Source organism: Lagenorhynchus albirostris, chromosome 13, assembly GCF_949774975.1.
Source record: "Lagenorhynchus albirostris chromosome 13, mLagAlb1.1, whole genome shotgun sequence".
NCBI lineage: Eukaryota > Metazoa > Chordata > Mammalia > Artiodactyla > Delphinidae > Lagenorhynchus > Lagenorhynchus albirostris.
In genome coordinates this window covers 49,674,545-49,693,229 of record NC_083107.1, presented here as the reverse complement: position 1 = coordinate 49,693,229, position 18,685 = coordinate 49,674,545, and the positions used below count along the sequence as shown (strand labels likewise).

The following is an 18,685-nucleotide window of genomic DNA, read 5'->3' as shown; positions in this document are numbered from 1 at the left end:
TTAGTGGTGGAACTACATGTGTAGAAAAACGAGCCCCTACTGTGCTTTCAGCAAAGCAAAGCTGCCAGCACTTGTCTGGATGCCAGTTCCTCATCACTGGTGTGTGATACCCTGATCCTACTTTTGATACATATTAGGATTTTAGGCTTGGCTTTTTTGGTGGGGCTTCCAATGCCATTGCTCTAAGTGCAGCCTCGCAGTTAAGTCTGCAAGCCCTGAACCCAACTGCCTGGGCTTGGATCCCAGCTCTACTACCTACGAACTGAGTTACTTTGGGCAGTTTACTTAACCTATCTGTGTCTCAATTTGGTAATCTGAAGACAGAGATGATAATAATAGTCTTGACCTCAAAAGGCTGTTGTGAGGATTAAAACAGTAAACATACACTGAGTACTTAGAAATAGGTTCTGGAACAAAGTAAATGCTTCATGTGTTGCTCCTATGATTCTTCTTCTTCTTATACTTAACAGTGGCTTCCAGCTGTCTGGTCAGAACAGAGAGGAAGATCTCCCCTTCCATGCTCTGGACAGCGTGTCATGAAATACAGTGACGTGTCTAACTGAACTGTCATTCTCCTCTGTTGAGGTAGGGGCCTTTCTGCCCCCGGGTAGAGCAGGTCAGTTCAGTGGTCTGGGCTGCCCCGAACGCGTGCATTCTCCGGGGGCCCTCAACCACCTTTGGTCAGTGCTGGCACCATGGACATTTCTGTATCTGGACATTTTTTATGTCTTAAAAAAAATTTTTTTTTTATAGCCTGGGTTCTGCTTCTTTCAACTTTCCAAAGAAAATGGCTCACCAACCATCTCCTTTTCAGCCACTGCTCTTTGGCTCTGTTCTTAACATTTGCAGACAATAGAATGTGCTGCCTTGTTTTGATGAAAAGAGCGGCTTCCTTACTTTGGAGAAATTACAGATGTGAGTGGGAAACCTCATGCTGTCAGGGCTGCACAATGCTTTCAATGCCCTTCAAAACATCTGGAGAGTCACTTCACATAGCTTTTTTCTAAAACATCGTGGTGTCAGAATTAAATGAGGAGGGCTTCCTTTGCTTTGAGGATGCTGTCACAGGCATAGAAATGAATTTTTCTCTCTCCTCCATTATAATAGCTGCACCTTACTTTAAAGCAGTGTCTACATTCTCTATTCAAGTGTCAGAAATTCTGACTCAGACAGAGAGAATAGCACCTTTTTATTCAAAATAAGATTCGGGCTTTAGAACTCAATCACAGATGACACTCTAATTCTGAATACTGCCTTGTAGCAAACTCCAGATATTCCTGGGGCTTTAAAAGCGTTTCTGAGGTTATATTAGCAGTCTTAGACATTCTGCCATAGTTCCCACTTGATCATGTAGCCACCTAGTTTTTGGATGATTTCAAAGAAGAAAGCCTAATTTAGGTTTACAGATCCTTGGGGTCTCACAAAGTGACCCCATTGAATGGGGAGGTACCTCACGCCTTAGGATCTGGGGTCTTCCCATGTCTTTGCTGAGGACACAGAAGACATATAAGATCCATGTCCTTGAGAGGCTCATAATCTCAATAGGTGAAAACATGAAGTAATGAAAGAATAATACAAGCCAGTAGACATTCCTTGTGAGCACGTGTGGTACACAGAAATGAGAAGTCTTGGAGAAGTCCTCCTGGGTTGGAGAAGTCAGAGAGGCTGCATGGTGGAGCTGAGACTTGAGTCAGACCTTGCAGAATTAGGAATATTTGTTACTGAAGGGGAAAGCATACTAGTTTAGAAAATATGCCTCGTGGTAGTGTATCTATAAGCAAATTTTTATCAAATGACTATATAAACACCATCCTAAAGCAGAGGGATCCTATCCTATCCATCACCGCTTTCTTCATGCAGTACTTTGCTGAAGTCCTTTTATATCTGAATGATTCCTCATGTATGAAGACACTTCTCTAGTGGATACCCTGGCAGTCATTGTATGGGTAACTGTCTCTGGTCACTACTATATGCTGCCATGACCCTACTTTTGGATGTTCATCAGAATTCCCCCATTTCTGTGGGGCTCACAGTCTCTATAGCAAGGGATTCCTCTCTCTGATATGAGCATGCCTCTTGCTTTTCAGCAGTACTGAGTTTTTTTCTGTTTCCCTCCACCACAGCCAAGTTCATGTCAACCTACCACATGCAACAATAAAAAGGTGACAGGTATCTAAAATCATGATGACAGCAATGCAGTATAATATATTGAATAAAGTTTTAGAAAAATCCCTGTTTCATAGTGATGCTTAAAAAGAGAGCAAGACACTATGGAGAACAGTATGGAGGTTCCTTAAAAAACTAATAATAGAACTACCATACAACCCAGCAATCCCACTACTGGGCATATACCCTGAGAAAACCATAATTCAAAAAGAGTCAGTTACCACAATGTTCATTGCCGCACTATTTACAATAGCCAAGACATGGAAGCAACCTAAGTGTCCATAGACAGATGAATGGATAAAGAAGATGTGGCACATATATACAATGGAATATTACTCAGCCATAAAAAGAAAAGAAATTGAGTTATTTGCAGTGAGGTGGATGGACCTAGAGTCTGTCATACAGAGTGAAGTAAGTCAGAAAGAGAAAAACAAATACCATATGCTAACACATATATATGGAGGCTTAAAAAAAAAAAGGGTTATGAAGAACCTAGGGGCAGGACAGGAATAAAGACACAGACGTAGAGAATGGATTTGAGGACACGGGGAGGGGGAAGGGTAAGCTGGGACGAAGTGAGAGAGTGGCATGGACTTATATATACTACCAAATATTAAATAGATAGCTAGTGGGAAGCAGCCGCATAGCACAGGGAGATCAGCTCAGTGCTTTGTGACCACCTAGAGGGGTGGGATAGGGAGGGTGGGAGGGAGACACAAGAGGGAGGGGATATGGGGATATATGTATATGTATAGCTGATTCACTTTGTTATAAAGCAGAAACTAACACACCGTTGTAAAGCAATTATACTCCAATAAAGAATTTAGAAAAAAAGAGAGAGCAAGAGAGAAAGAGAGGAAAAGGAAAAAGAAGCAAACCTCTTTTATACAGAAGAGGGCTGGCTGGTAAATGTAGAGGAGTGATAAGTTTAAAACTATCATTTTGTAGCTCTCTATATAATAACTCAATAATGAACAGATGCTGAAACCATTGGGTGAAAGGCTGTTGGCCAACTCGATAGTCACATGAACTCAGAGTATCCCACAATAGTTTACTTATTTATGACAAAGGGAAAAATGTGCCCTTACAATGAAGAGGTCTGGCAATCACCACCTTAACCAGATGGCCAAGGAGTGGCACAACATGACACAATGGGCCTCCTGGTTTGATGCAGTGGGAGACGTATAACCTCCCCTTTGCAGTATTCTTGCAGAAATGTTGACCTGAATCTAATCAGGACAATGCAGTCAGATGAGTCCAGACAACTGGCCTGGGCCCTCAAAGGAATTAGTGTCATACAGAACAGAGGAAGGCAGGGGCGCAGTTCTCAGGAAGGGGGGGATGGGAGGTAAGGTTGGGAGGACAAAGGCGCATAACAGTAAAAATGCAGTGTATAAACTTTGAATTCTGACTTTAAAAACATCTATAAAAGACATTTTCATTTGAATATAGACTGTAGGTTGGATGATGTCATTAAATCCATGCTGATTTTCTTAGGTGTAACGGTGTTGTAATGTAGAATGTTTCTGTTTAAGGAGATACATGCTGAAGAATTTAGGTAGGAAGTGTCATGATGCCTATAGACTTCTTCTGGATGGTTTGGCAAGAGGGAAATGTGTTGTATGTACTTAGCTATCTAGAGATGGAGTGGGTGTGGTAAGCTGTTAATAGTAGGTGAAACTCGGTAAGGTGTACAGGGCTACTCATCGTGCAGTTCTTTCCACTTGTCAGTGGAAAGACAAATGGTTTCCATTTGTCGGTTAAAATTTTCAAAATAAAAAATGTTTATAAAGAGACGATGACACACGATGTTTTCATGATGGTCTGAAATAACTGGCTTCCTGAATATGAGCTTTTAAGTGGTGGCACAGTGTAGCTGACACAATGTAATTGAATTTGCACAAGGAGGTATTAATAATCCCACTGGAGAGACAGAGGCAGAGGCCTGTTGCCGTGGTGTGACTCGACTAAGGCTGGTTAGACTCAGAGCCAGGACTGGAAGCCAGGCTTTCTCCTTCAGCGCCCAATAGCCTCTCCACTGCGGCTCGTCACAGGTGTAGCTCGGAGTCTTGTCTTCCTTTGCCAGGTCACCCTTCTCCGAAGGGTCTTAGAGAATTAATTGCTGTGATCTTTCCTTCTCTGTGTGGAGTTCAGACATGAATCAAGGTTGACTCCTTTTTGAGACTGGTGTGATAAGTCATCTAGAATATTTGAAAGGTGGTGCAGCCAGACCCTGCGCATTCAGGGGGGAACATTTCAAGGTAGCCTCCTGAGGGGATTTAATGAAAAGCCAAACTGGCTAGGAAGGGACCTAACAGCATAACGCATAGCTTTAGCATTAGCCCCACTGAGCTTCTCGAGCATCAAGGGCAGTGTTTTGTTTTCATTAAATGAGCTCACAGTTGGTAAAGATCTGGGTGGAGGGAGGACAGGAAAGGTTCCATGAAAACCAAAATCTCAAATACTACTAATAATGAAAAGAGAAGGCTTGCTTTCATTATTTTCTAATTAGGGAGTTGAACTTTATAGCTCAGGAAATAAGGCTTTCCTCTTCGAATGTAATACCCTTTTCCAACGGGGTGCTCCACATGGCCCTTCACTTACAGAAGGGCCCATTCAGCTGAGAACAGGTGCCAAGCGAATGACTAATCACTTCCTTCCAGATGAAGGGCCGAGCGTGAGGAGGCGCTGGAAGCACAATGCCAATGCGCGCTCCCAATGCACGCTCTCTGGCAGAGATGGAGCTGCAGTCCTCATTAACTTCAGAGGTGGGGCAGTGATGCCCTGCCGGTAGGCACTGTTCTTCTTAAAATCATAACGAAAATAAGTTAATGGCCCCTAATAAAACCACTGTGCAGCTCTCGTGTACCAATGCTGAAATGTGATGTGTGAGAAGAAATCTCTAGTTGTCCCTTGGCGTCGGTGGGGTGGCCCCGTCTTGTGAGCTCATAGGCCCCTATGGGTTATCTCAACATTCATTTTCTTATTGGTCCTCTTCCACATCTTCCGCTCTTTCATTCTTATTCCACTCCACCCCCATTGCTGTGCATGTATCTGGGAGGAGTACCTATTGGTTCCTGCTTATTTTTAGATTTAGGTGAAAATCAAAGGGAGTACTGGATATTTGTGATCTTTGAATTAAAGTCTACTCTACTGAGTGGTTTCTTCTCAATACTTTTTCAGGGTTATTTCTAAGCCTTTAGCCCCTTATCCCTGCATTTAAAACCCTCTGCAATCCAGTGTCTCCTCCACCCCTGCCATTTATCTAAATGTATTTTCCATTCCTTAAGCAGGATGTTTACTCCCAATAAGTATGCCTCATCCCATTTTCCTCCTTCCCACAGCCATGCTTTCGCTCATGTCCACTTGGAGTATTCATTCCCCTTTTCTCGGTATGTGGTATCACAAAATGGGTAAGACCATGACTCTGGAGCCAAGACTGTCTGAGTCTAAAGCTTGACCTTGGCCAAATTACTTAAATTCTCAGTGCCTTGGTTTCCTCAACTAAAAGTGGGGCTGATAGTTCCTACCTCATAGGGTTGCTGCGGGACTAAAATGAGTTTAAAAAAGTACTTTAAAGCAGTGTCAGTGCTATATGAATATTAGCTGCTTTTATCACTTTTACTCATACAAACGTTACTGATTCTACAAGGTCTAACTCAAGTCTGCAGCCTCTCCGATTCTCCAGCCCAAGAGGACTTCTCCAATACTTCTCATTTCTGTGTACCACACACTCACAGTGAATGTCTAGTGGCTTGTATTATTCTTTCCTTCTTTCATGTTTTCCCCCATTGAGATTATGAGCTTCTCAAAGCCATGGATCTTATATGTCTTTTGTGTCCTCAATAAAGACGTGGAAAGACCCCAAATCCTAAAGCGTGAGGTACCTCCCGACTCAGTGTTTGCTCTGTAAATGCCCTGTTTCTGACAGGGGACATGATGAATGAGTAGTTCCAGATCCATATACAATAGTGAGTCAGAAACACTTTGTAAACAGCTGGAAGAGCTACAGTACCTGAGGGAAATGGAGGAGTAGAAAGACTGTAGAGAAGTTTGTCTAGGGTCTAGTCTCGTTTCTGGTGTTCAAGAGTTTTAAGTTAAGAATTTGAGTTATTTTGAAACTATTTTGGGTTGCTGCTCTATATTCTTTTGATTGCAACACTCTGAGTCAATGCTGTATTGGCCACAGCTTTGTAACATGACACTTGCATGTGTTGAACTACACCTACACAAAGTAAAAGTACTATTCAAATGCAGTGTACCGTTGATACCAATTTCTAGAATCCACTGTAGAGAAGAGAGTCCTCTGAGATGGTCATTTCTCTTGTTTCACAACTACCTCCTCATCTCAGGGTCACCCAATGCACGCTCTGTCTTTCTTTAAGGACATTTAAGCTCATTTATGGCCTCATCACAGATCCTGCCATGGGCTGTAACCAAAGCAGAATGAGTGAGAGGATGTGGATGTGGGGAGCAGGGTTGAACACTTGTCACTGGGCTTTGGACATAAATGAGACATGGTACCCAGGATGCTGCCTCTGAATGGTGGGGCAAAGGAAGGTGCCCCATGTAAAGACGGCAGGGATCTCAGGGGAAGGAAGCCAGGCAGGTGTACAGTGAAGAGAATGAGTTGGGTTATCTTAGTGTGATGCCCCTTGAACTTTAACGTGCATGTGAATCACTTGGAATCTTATGAAAATGCAGATTCTGAGTCAGTAGGTCTGGGATGGGCCTGAGAGTCTGCATTTCTAACCAGCTCTCAGAAGATGCTGTAGATGCTTGTCCATGGACCATACTTTTAGTAGCAAGGCCTTAGGAAAGAGCGTGAAAGGGATAGGCCTGTGAGCCTGATAACCTGATAAGTGACTGCCAGATAAAAAGACATTATTTTCAGGTATTAAAGGATGTAGGGAATGGGCATCGATGGTGTCCCTTCAGAAGCAAAGTGAGCAGGTTCTAAGGGGAGGGTGAAAAATCAGAGAGAGAGAGAGAGAGAGAGAGAGAGAGAGAGAGCAGGGTCCATTGATCAACTACTCTACCTACTTGGAGAATATCCTTTCAAACTCTTCTCAGTTGAAACTTGAAATTTCTATGCTCTCTTTTAACCAGGGCAGCGACTCCCCTCCAGGCTGTCTCTTCTTAGCTTCAAAGCAGTCCACTGATGTAGTGAATAATTTCATCAGTTGGAAATTTGGTCACTGTAAATCCTCAGGGCCCATTTGATTAATTTTGAACTTAATGGGTTGGTTGATTGTCATGTGAACATGTGACCTAGCTGCCATCCCACACAACTCCTCTCACCCTTGGCATTTTAGGTCAAAAAGAATGTCACCAGAGAGTTAGGAACACGGTAAAAGATGAGAAAGAGCCCACCTCAAGCTAGAAGTGGGAATGGCAGGAACTGTATGGCAGGGCGTGAATCTGCCAGTTTACTCACAGTGTTATGGATTCGTTATTCATCCCTTGAAAAGCATTTCCTGGTACCGTGGTTATGTGTAAGTTATCACAAATTTCCCTTGAGGAATGAAATGAGAAATATTTACTTTCCAAATTTCAGATGCAAATAGGAAACTGTTATGCATAGCAATCAGCCTGGTACTTACAGAATGAAATTAAATTCAGAGGAGAAGATCTTCGTAACATCTGGAAGCTTTCGGATGCCTGTGTTACAGATGCTCCTGTGGTTTGGGGCAGGGTGGGAATGTGGGCAGAGTGAGTAAAAGTGATCGTTATTAAGGAATAAAGATAAAAGCGGTAGAAAGGCACTTTGTAATACTATTTTCACATTAAATTTTAAAACATGGAGTCTGGCTTTATCAGTAACACTTCTAGCTGCTGAAGGTCCTCAGAATTTAAAAGCCCCTAACACTGTGGGGGTAGTTACTCTAATGGCTCCTACTTAGAGATCTAGGAGATGCGACTAAACTTTTAAGTCTTTTTCATTTACATCTGTAAATATTTCCAGCCTGTCTTTTTACTATTGCGTCAATTGCATTTTCATATTGTGTTGCGTTCCATTTCCTTTTGCTAGCTATTCCATTTCCTTTTGCTAACTAGTTTATTCCGTGCTCTTGATGGTTCCAGAAAGCATCTCACTACTTTAGAACAGGTTTTAACTCAAACACTTCAGGAGGATTGATCTCCATGTGAGAAATCCATTTCCTCATTATTAACAATCTCCCTTTATTTAGCTACCTTGCGATTCAGGGAGTTCTTCCTTGTATCTCACTGAGATCATTAAACATTCTTTGGGTTATTGGAGCTACTCAGGACTCCTCTTCTTTTCCTCCCACCTTTTATTTAGCCTTCAAAGAGGAGAGAGGCTTCAGCGATAGGTTAAATTGAAGGATATTTTATTACACAAGAATGGGAATGGAGTCCAGGCATCTGGATCTCCCCCCAATCGCGTTTTAAATTCACCAGTCATGGACACTGGACAACTGAAATGAACTGCCCGGCACTCTGGTGACAATGAAAGGAAGTCATCTTTCTCTCTGGGCTCACTCTGGTTCTCTTCCTTACCTGTTACCCCAGATCACACAATCCTTGCCCTGTCTGTGGCTGGTGAAGGCAGTGTGGGCTTGGACTGCAGTGTGTACCGGGGTTGGGGGAATATTGCTTTTTAGGGGTGAAATGCTATTTAATAAAGACAATGATTCTTCGACAACAAGGGGCTGCAGTGGTCAAGTTTGGTTCTCGGATTTTCTTATGTTTTTCCAAAGGAGTTGATGCTGCAGATACTTATGTGTCCCATAGACCCCTTGGAGGTCTGGAAAAGCAGAACACTTGGGTTAGGAATCATCATCCAGTGTTAGAGCTGCCGAAGGAGCTACACTCGTGCCCATCCCCCAGGGCAGGACTGCTTGCATGTTGTGGAACACTAGAGAGGTGTCTGCCTCTCCTCCTCTTTTTTTTTTTTTTTTCCAGCTGGTAGGGGTTGTGGACTTTGCATCCTCTAGAGATTTTATGAAATTTAATTCATCAGGAAGAAGAGAGAATGGACATCTGTGTTGGAGGGTTAAATGTTCATTTTTTTCTGTGTGAATGAGTGATTACTTGATATATGAGAAGATCCATGGTGATTAATTTATAGATTTGTATCAAGTTTCAGGAATTCTGGTTTTGCTGGCAAGGCAATGAATCTGCTGGGCTACAGTGGTACTTAACTTATAGTTCTAACTAGTGGACTTAATAAGTTTTAATGGGAAATAGAAAATAATGATTTCGCTTATATGGCACAGTGCCTACCTCAAAGTAATGCTTTAAAAGTTTTCACTGAACGAATGAATGAACACATGAGAGAAAGGAGATCAGTAATTTTCAACCAGGGATGGGGATCAAATCAGAGTTGCCTCTTCCACTTTCACCTATGCTCTCTCTACCTCAACACCTCACCTTAGAGATGCCGATTTACCCTTTTGAAAGTGTCCTGACCTCCCTGTTCCATGCCCACCATCACTTTGAAAATCATTGCAAAGGGGTGATATTCTTCTTGGAAGTTTGGGACGGAGAAAATGTTGGGAACCACTTACGTGTATTTGAAAGCACCCAGCGCGGTAGCTGATAAGAAATGCTGATTAAATTTTAATCAGAGGGCTGAGGACAGACATGCAGATAGTGCTAAATATGTGGTTTAAAAATTCTCTCCAACCTTTTAATTGTTTAGGTTTTCATCAGATGCCCATGTTCCCCTCCCCAATTGCTTAAAAAAGGAAAATTCCTCACAGGTATTTTAAGCGGGGGAGATTTGTAAATGCTCCGGGCTCGATGTACACCAGATTTTTAGTGTTCTGGATCAGTCTGTAAAGAGAAATGGAGAAACAGGCAGCAGTTTAATTGATGTGTTTCGTTTGCAAGGCACAAGGTCATGGTCACCAGAGGATGCTGGCTGAAAGTGGCATCAACAAAATCAAGTGACTTTCCTGTGCTTGAGGGGAGCTCCAGGGACCCTGGGGATAGAAACGGAATGGTGAGAGCGGGTTGGCTATTGCCAGGAAGTTCTGCTTTCAACCTCTTGCTGAGATAGGTGTAAGCATCATAGCTGGCAGTCTGTTCCATTCTCCCTTGCACCCCCTGAGGAAGCACCAACATCCAGGGCTCCTGGCCAGCTAGGTCGTGCCCCACCACGGAGCCAGCACACTGGGGGTGATGGGAGGTTCCATTCTCAGGAGAAATGAACAAATTGGCTACTTGTCCTTGTAGGCAAACTGGTTTTCTTTGTAGTGTGCTGGCAGTCACACTGACCAGTTATCCAGACGGGCACTCAGTCTTTGTAAAAGCCCAGGGCAGAGGCCGGGGGCTTGGATTGGGGGGATTTTTTGTCCATTCTATAGATAATTGGTTGTGTGATGATGCCAAGCCTCCTAACTTCCCAGACCTAATGCTCCCTTCTGTAAAATTAGAATAATAATAGTACTCTTCCTACCTCACAGGTTGCCAGGTAGTGAGTAACACAATAGGTAGAGATAATGTACAAGGCAGGGCTTTGCAAAATACGAAAGTACAGCCATAATACCACAGTGGCGTTATTGCTCGTCTCCCTAGTTCCCCAGTGACTTTGGGAAGCAGCCACATTTACTGGGTTCTGCCTACTTTGGATTCAGTAAAAGGTAGTACGTGCATTTGGCTTTTTTAGCAACCACCTAAGGAAATGATAATTACTCTTGTTCTGTAGAGAAAATGTAGTGTATTGGTTAGGTGGACGGACTCTGGAGTCAGCTTGGTTTTACATGCTGGTTTTACTAATTGTATGACCTTGGATACATCACTTAAAGCTTGGTTTCTGAGCGGTAAATGTGTGTGTCGCGATCGCAGTAAGGCCTCCACCAGTGTTAACAATGACTATTCCAGTTGATGAAATCAGGAAGTTGAATGATTCGTCTCTAGCCACAGAGCTGAGAAGTAGCAGCACTTGGAGGTGAACTCGGTTTTTCTGACTCTGAGTCTAGCGTGCATTCTACCTTCTAAAGTTACCCACTCTCGGTGCCTATTTCCGTCCTTTCTGTCCCTTTGATTCTTAAGAGGTGAGTGACGTTTTGTTGTAATTATTTTTACAACAACTGAGTCAAGCAATCATGGGCCACATAAGACATTATGTGGGTAGGATGGCAAGAACTTTTATTTCTTAAGACTCTTTTGGGGTCTGACCACTCATCCATACATTCATTCAGTCAACAAACATTTATTGAGCACCTACATGTGCCAGGCATTGTTCTAGGTGCTGGAGATACAGCTGTGAACAAGACAAAGAGGGCTTGGGGGAGCTAACATTTTAGTCTCAGGGCCTTCTTTGGGAAAAGTCCATAAACTTTCCCTTAGAGCACTTTATTTTTCTTTCTGTATTGATAAATTGATACTTTATCTATTAATAAATGTTGCTCTGCATCACGAACAGCTTTATTTATCTCAAGCTGCTCTGCTTCAACATTGCTTGGGAAGTCTGTTAAAACTGAAGAATTTCAGATTTCCAGGTCTGGGATAGGACTGTCACCTGTAATGGAAATGACCTTGCCCCGCTCCCCACTCGCCTCTTGAAATTCTACTTCACAGCGAAGTCCAGACTATACCGTTTGCACTAAAACACCCATTATTTCGGATTTCCCCGTAACTGTTGGTGAGTTAGTCTTACCTCTCTGGTTACACCATCATTTCCTGGGGGAGATTTATATTTTCCCTCCTCTGTATTCCAGTAGCATTTGACCTTTGGTTGGACATGTGTACCCACATACTTATTTAATTAATTATTCTCTTTAGATAATTGCTATTTGGACCATTCATAGGGAGGCCTTGTGGTATAGTGGAGAATACACAAGCTTTGAAGATAGGCTGGGGTTGAATTCCAGCCCTGCCATTGTCTAAGGTGCCACATCGGTCAAGTTACTGACCGTTCTGAGCCCCCATTCCTTCCCATGAACAAAAGAGATAATTACCCCACTTTGCAGGGCAGCTGTGAGAATTAAATGACACAACCTAGAATAAATAAAGGCCAAGCACAAGTGCTCAAAATATGTTTGTTGCTAACATCTTTCTCGCTTCCGTAACTTTTGAAACTCTTCTGCAGATGTGGTTTGTAGAAGGTCAGGTTTGGGCCAAATAAGACAGCAGTAAGAAGTCTGGTTTAGGAGTCACATGACCTGATTTCTAGCCCCAGCTCTGGCACTAACTTGCTGTGTGACAAGTCAGTTAACCTCTCTGGGCCACAGGTTTATCATCTGAAAACTGAACAGAGCCAGTCTCCTCCCATCCCCTCTTTTTTGTAAATTGGAGGAAAATGATAATTTGGAAAGGATTATTTTTAAGACTCAGTTCAAAGACATCACAATAATAACAACAAATCCAACATACACATGCCAAACACTTTTACATGGTAGGTTTCCAAGAACCGTTTACTAAACAAACGAATATGCCCAAACAGTCCCCAGTGAACTAATTCATGATCTCTAAGCTCCTTTCCAAATTTTCCCACCACTCCAAGAACTCCATACACTCCCTTCCATAAGGTAAGAGCTCCTTGACAGGACTCCACAATGTCAATTTTAATTTCCAACTTTGTGTTGTGATGTTTCAGAGTTTATACAGCTCCCAGGGAGAAGCAGTTGTCACCATGGCAACCTTCAGGCCACTGCAGTGAGAGAAATTAGTGCCTGCCCAGACCTAGTAATTGCTGTGGTCTTTTCCTCTTGGATTCCTAGCAGTGGATGCTTGAATACAAATACTGAGTGGGCTCCAGCAAGCGAGGGTAATAGTGTACAGCAATAAACTATCTGTTAGCTGATGCTTACATTTCAGACAAATTGAGGAGGCTGTCAAAGGCATTAGCTTCTATCTTTTCCAGGGAATCACTCTGAGAGATTTCACTAGGGGAGAGAGGAAAAAAAAAAAAAAAAAAAAAGAAGAAGAAGAAACATGAAAGAAACGACTGTGTCTGCATAATAATAAGCTGTGTGTACAACCCAACAACTGGGGGCTCCAGTGTGTCCTTTTAAAAAAGAACAGGGAAGCCTTAAGTTGTCCTCGCATCATAAAGTGCTAACACGCCCATCCCCCCCGCCCCCCTCCTTTAGGAACACCAATGGGCGCCTGCAGCCCAGATGCAGTTGAAATGCAAGCTTCAGTATTACCTGTTGATGTGACAGGTTCTTTTCCTTATTTGTCTATGACTCAGAGTCACAGATTGTTAGAAGTGGGCACGTCCTTTGGGAAAATCCAGTCAGATTCCCTTGTTTTACAGTTTTTGGAATTAAAGCTCTGAGAGGAGAGGCAAATAATGCTCATGGGAAGATTCAGGGCCAGGATCAGAATGTCTGCGTTCTCAACGCCATCACTCTAGTGAGGTTTTAATTTGGGTTAGGATTCATTGTTTCTTAACGCTTTACCCCTTTCCCCAAATCCTGTTCTGGTGCAATTGCAAAGTGGTCAACTCCTACACGAAGTGTCCTTCTTGTGTTGTAACTGTCTGTTTATTTGACCATTTCCTTCACTTCATTAGCAAATTGAGGACAAGGTGTATTGTCCTATTCACTTCTAAATCCCTGGTGGCTTCATGTAGCCTGGCACATAGGGTATAAATGAATGAATAGATAAGTGAATGAACTGATTTAAAAAAAAAAAAGACACAAAAGTAAAGGAACCAACTTTGCCATATATTTACCACCACCAAGCATGTAGGTAATGTCAATGTTACCCTAAAATCCCAGCAGAAGCTACCATTTGCTGCCAGCTGAGAAGTCGCAAAATCTAATGTTTACATTCCCTGAAGGCTTCAGACTTGATGAGAGCTTTAGCCCACAGGAAGGCTGAGCCTAAGGCAGTTAAGGTCTTTTATGAACAACGCAGTGATGGATAGTTCCTAGGCTGATTCGTTATTCCTCCCTAATGGTTCACTTATTTAACTGTGGCTGCTTTCCTCACTAGGAGGTCTTAATATATTAAAAGCTATCAAAACTCAACATTTAAACTTGAGAGCAGAGGAGTAAGGGTTAGCCTCAAGCAAACTGACATTTACGTAACCTGCAGTGTATTTCCTATAATATGCACTAATTCTTAATGAATTATTTTTAATATCCTCCTTGCTTGCTTATACCCTAAAGAGCAATCAGAGGTTCCCCAAGGAACTAGGACTGATGATGCAGCGTCTCCTTTAGAGATGCAAATCTGCTTCCAAAGCCCAGAGGATTGTTAAGATGCTCTCTGGGAACTAAATGGCCTCTGAGGTCCTTTGACTCAGACTAACATTAAGGAGGATGCTGGAATACTGGACTCCTTTGAAAATTCTCTTTCCACGTATGGGATCTTGTGTCCTAGAAGCTGACACAGGGATGTAGGATTGAAGTTAACATGTGACACAAATATGAGATCACATTGCATTATCAGGCTGCTTTACAATTTTGATAAATGCCTTTTATCAGTATGGCTATAGATACTGTGTTTTTGTGATACACTTATATTTTAGATACAAAGATAATCTTCTGATGCACAATAAACTTTCAACACATTTTCTTCTATGTAGGTGTGATCTAAAAATGTGACAGGAGGGAATAGCTGCTCCAGCAGAGGGAGAGTTCTTATGACTGAAATCTATCTTCTTTTCTACTTGAGTAATTTATCATCACTTATCAAAAGACATTCAGTTCACTGAAGCAAGGTTAGTTATCTGGATTTTAATAACTCTTGAAAATCATACCTTTTCTTCAAAGGTCCCTGGGTATTATTTGTACTTTAAAGATAAAAATACTAGGGTTTCCTAAACACAATTCCTCTCCTAGAAAAATTATCCCCTTTCAACTATGTGTTCTCTGAGGGAAAAATTTATTCCAATTATAAATGTCTTTTGATATGCAGTATCTTACTTACATTTTTATGACCTCATTAAGTCCTCTGAAAGCTTGAGATGGGATTACTTTGATAGGGAGATAGGTGAGTGATCTAGAAAAGAAAAAAGGAGAGCCAAGAGCTTAAGATTTAAGATTGGGTGCCTTTTAAATTCATGAATAAAATGTGTGTGTGTGACTACAGAGTTCCAAATAGCTAGATTCAGGTTGAAAGTTCTAACTTATATCAATAAAGAGAGGCGCCATGACTCATTCTTGGTCTTTATCAAAGAGTGTGTAATTTTGTTTCGAAGATAGTGAACTTTGGGATCAGACCCAACCAGGTTCAAATCCCCACTCTCCTACTACCTGGCTATAGGACCCTGTTTCAATTTCTTCATCTATAAAATTGAAATAATAATTTCTATTTCACAGGGTTGTTATGATGGTTAATCAAGATAACCTGTATAAAGGATAGGGCTTGGCACCAAGTAAATAGTTAACACACAGTTTTAGAGTGGACTTACGGGCTTGTTGGGAGGATGGAAAAGAAGCTATCTTGGGTAGAGTGGAGAAATAGATGGTGAAATTACAATTGAAAACCAGGCAGGCAAGAGAAGGGAAGATTCACTAAGAACATGTTCCTATTTTGATCTTTACCACCTTCCCCAGGCAGCCTATTTTAATATTATCCCAACCAGACCACTTTGCTCCTGTGGTTAAATCAAGCGGGCCTCTCATGCCATTTGCGGGGAGTATCTATAGAGATTCCTTCAGGCACTTACTTATATCCAGAAGGACAATCTGAGTGTTCTTGAACTGAGATAAAAGTTACGCGTTACATAAAAGTTGAGCAAAGAATGACTACTCAGCAAGAGCAAAACCAGAATAGGATGATAAAGGAAACTGGGGTTAAGATAACTCAGGACAAAGCAACTGCAAGGCGTAGATGAATGTTCAACCAGTATTTATCAAGCATGTACAGTGATTCAAGGATTTGGCTCAAGGACTGGAAGACAAGAGGGGAGTGGACCAGGACATTTCAGGAGGGACGTGAATATCAGGAATATGGAGAACAGAAGTGGGAGATGCTGCCTTGTTTTTCGTGTGTCTATGCAGCAGAAACTGGCTTAGCTGCTGGGGGAGAGCACCTCCACCATGATGAGCATATTCAAATCAGTGAGATGTCTTACAGTCCCAGAAGGGACTTGTAACATGCTTGTAACGTGCTGTGGGAACTATGCACACCCACCTGTAACCTTATTTTATCCACTCAACAATGGTGTGAGGTGGGTATTTCCCTTCGATAGCAGAAGAAACTTGATCACAAGAGATTAAGTAACCTGGACAAGGTAACATGACCAAGCAGAGAGTCTCCAGATGTTCTTTACTCTGCAATACTGGCCTGAAGTGTATGATTCCTAACCCACTCTCTCTCTTTTAAAATTTTTTCCCCAACTTTATTGAGGGATAATTGACAAATATAATTGTGTATATTTAAAGTGTACAACATGATGATTAGATGTATACCTACATTGTGGGATGATTATCAATATCAAGATAATTGACACATCTGTTACCTCAAGTAGTTAACTTTTATTTTGTGTGTGGTAAGGATGCTTAAGATCTACTCAGCAACTTTCAAATATACAATGCCATATTCTTAACTATAGCCACCATGCTGTACATTAGATCCTCAGAACCTATTCTTCTTATAAGTGAAGGTTTGTACCCTTTGACCTCTATCTCCCCATTTTCCCTTACCCCAGCCACTGGCAACCACCATTCTATTCTCTATTTCCGTGAAATTGGCTTTTTTTCGAGGTTCCACAGAGAAATGATACCATATAGTATTTGTCTTTCTCTGGCTTATTTCACTTAGCATAATGCCCTCCACTTCCATCCAGGTTGTTGTAAATGGCAAATTTTCTTCTTTTTATGTCTGAAAAATATTCTGTCGTTGTGTGTGTGTGTATATATATATATATATATATATATATATATATATATATATATATATATATATATACCAAATTTTCTCCATCCATTCATCTGTCAAGTGACTTTAGGCTGTTTCCTTATTCTTGGCTATTATGAGTAATGCTGCAATGAACATGGGATGGAGGTGTCTCTTAGAGATAGTGCTTTCGTTTCCTTTGGATGTATACCAGGTCACTCACTCTCTCAGTGAGCAAGGTGAAGGGCCATGAATTGGAACCTTGTTTCTCTTGAGAAGAGGCATGTCACACCCTTGCTATTCCTCCTGCGAAGCAGCTTACCAGCAGTTCCTCTCTAGGGCTAATGCAAACAAATTTCATTGCAGAAAAATGCTTTCACTCAACTGTCTCTTAGAGATGCTACAACCTAGAACAAGTAATCCAAACTTGCTCCTCTGATTTTATTCCTGAAGACAGTCCCACCAAGTACATCCTTCAGTACCCAAACTTATTTAACAGGGCATCCGAGAAGAACAGGGACTGTAGGGGGAGAAATCTTCCTATGATGGCATGTTTCCTTCCTATATTTCTTCTGCAATCATGTCTGCTTGGCTTACTGATTAAAAACACAGTTTTATTGCTGTCTGCACTGCCAAGTCAATAAATTTCCAGAAGAGAAAGCTGTATTCTACTGTACCCCATGCAACATCAATAAAACTGACAGCCAAATTCTGATTCCAGAATCTTTATTGCTGGGGATAATGCAGTGCAGAACACATTTTGGAGAGTGTTTACATAAAAGCTTCAACTGAACCTTTCAGAGCTGTTTATTCATGTAAATGGAGCCCAGAAGCTGCAGCCTCTCAGCAGGCACCCTCCTCCTCCAAAAAAGGAACACAGTGTGGCTCCCCGGAGAACAGTGTGGCTCAGGGAGGGTGCCTGAGTTTTTGATCGATGTAGGGATGAGGGATAAGGAGCAAAGGTTGGGCAGAAGGGAGAGAAGCTGTAGATCATACACTGGCTGTCCCTGGTGACTACAGAACAGCCCTGGTGCAAGATGAAATTTTGTAGAGTTGATGTTGACGCTTCAGAGCAGGAAAGGCAGCAGTGATGAGAGGGAAAATAGAGTTCCTACCGTAAAAGAGGCACTGAGCAAACAGTAGGTAGCTTTATGGGTGTGGCTGGGACAAGAAAGAGGCCTGGGGGTCAGGGAATGGGGAGAGAGGTGGGGTGAGACAGGTGCACCAAGCTTTTCACAACAGAAGTATTCTCATGAAGTGATGTGGAGAACGTGCTTCTGTGAATCCCAAACTGTTTACCCCACTTATATTTTTATTTTATTTTATATTTTTATTTTATTATATTTTTATATTTTTATTTTAGAGGTATTGTGTATTCCTTTCTGATTCATCGCAGTGGGCGCAGTTACTGAGCATTCAAGCGGCTGTCTCCTGTATTTAAATGTTCACGTGGCCCATGACTTGTTAATAACCATTTGAATGTACTCCCTTTGAAGGCGATCCCTCCTCTGACGGATGCTTCTGTGATTCTTTCCACGAGGCCAGAAGCTCTTCGCAATGTGAACAATTGTCTCAATAACCCTGCAGTTCTACTCCTGTATATGTCCCAAAGAAATTTGCACACTGATACTCAAGGAAACTTGCACAAGGATTTTCTTCACAGCCTTGTGGCATCAAGGGGTATTGAAGGCAACCTGAGTGTCCACTGCTGTGAGGGAGGGGGGCTCAAGTGTACACCTGCGAATGGGTCGCC

General features: G+C 42.0%; 1 protein-coding gene across 1 annotated transcript in view; it reads right to left on the bottom strand.

Annotated features, from left to right (window-relative positions):
* LHCGR (luteinizing hormone/choriogonadotropin receptor) overlaps positions 1 to 18,685 on the bottom strand; it is a 61,563-nt gene that overhangs the window by 27,393 nt on the left and 15,485 nt on the right. The window contains exons 2-6 of the mRNA XM_060169023.1: positions 15,019 to 15,090; positions 12,948 to 13,022; positions 9,892 to 9,966; positions 7,770 to 7,844; positions 7,604 to 7,681 (exon numbers count right to left, since the gene is read on the bottom strand). Of these exons, the coding sequence (XP_060025006.1) occupies positions 7,604 to 7,681; positions 7,770 to 7,844; positions 9,892 to 9,966; positions 12,948 to 13,022; positions 15,019 to 15,090 (375 nt within the window). The remainder of the gene's footprint in view (positions 1 to 7,603; positions 7,682 to 7,769; positions 7,845 to 9,891; positions 9,967 to 12,947; positions 13,023 to 15,018; positions 15,091 to 18,685) is intronic.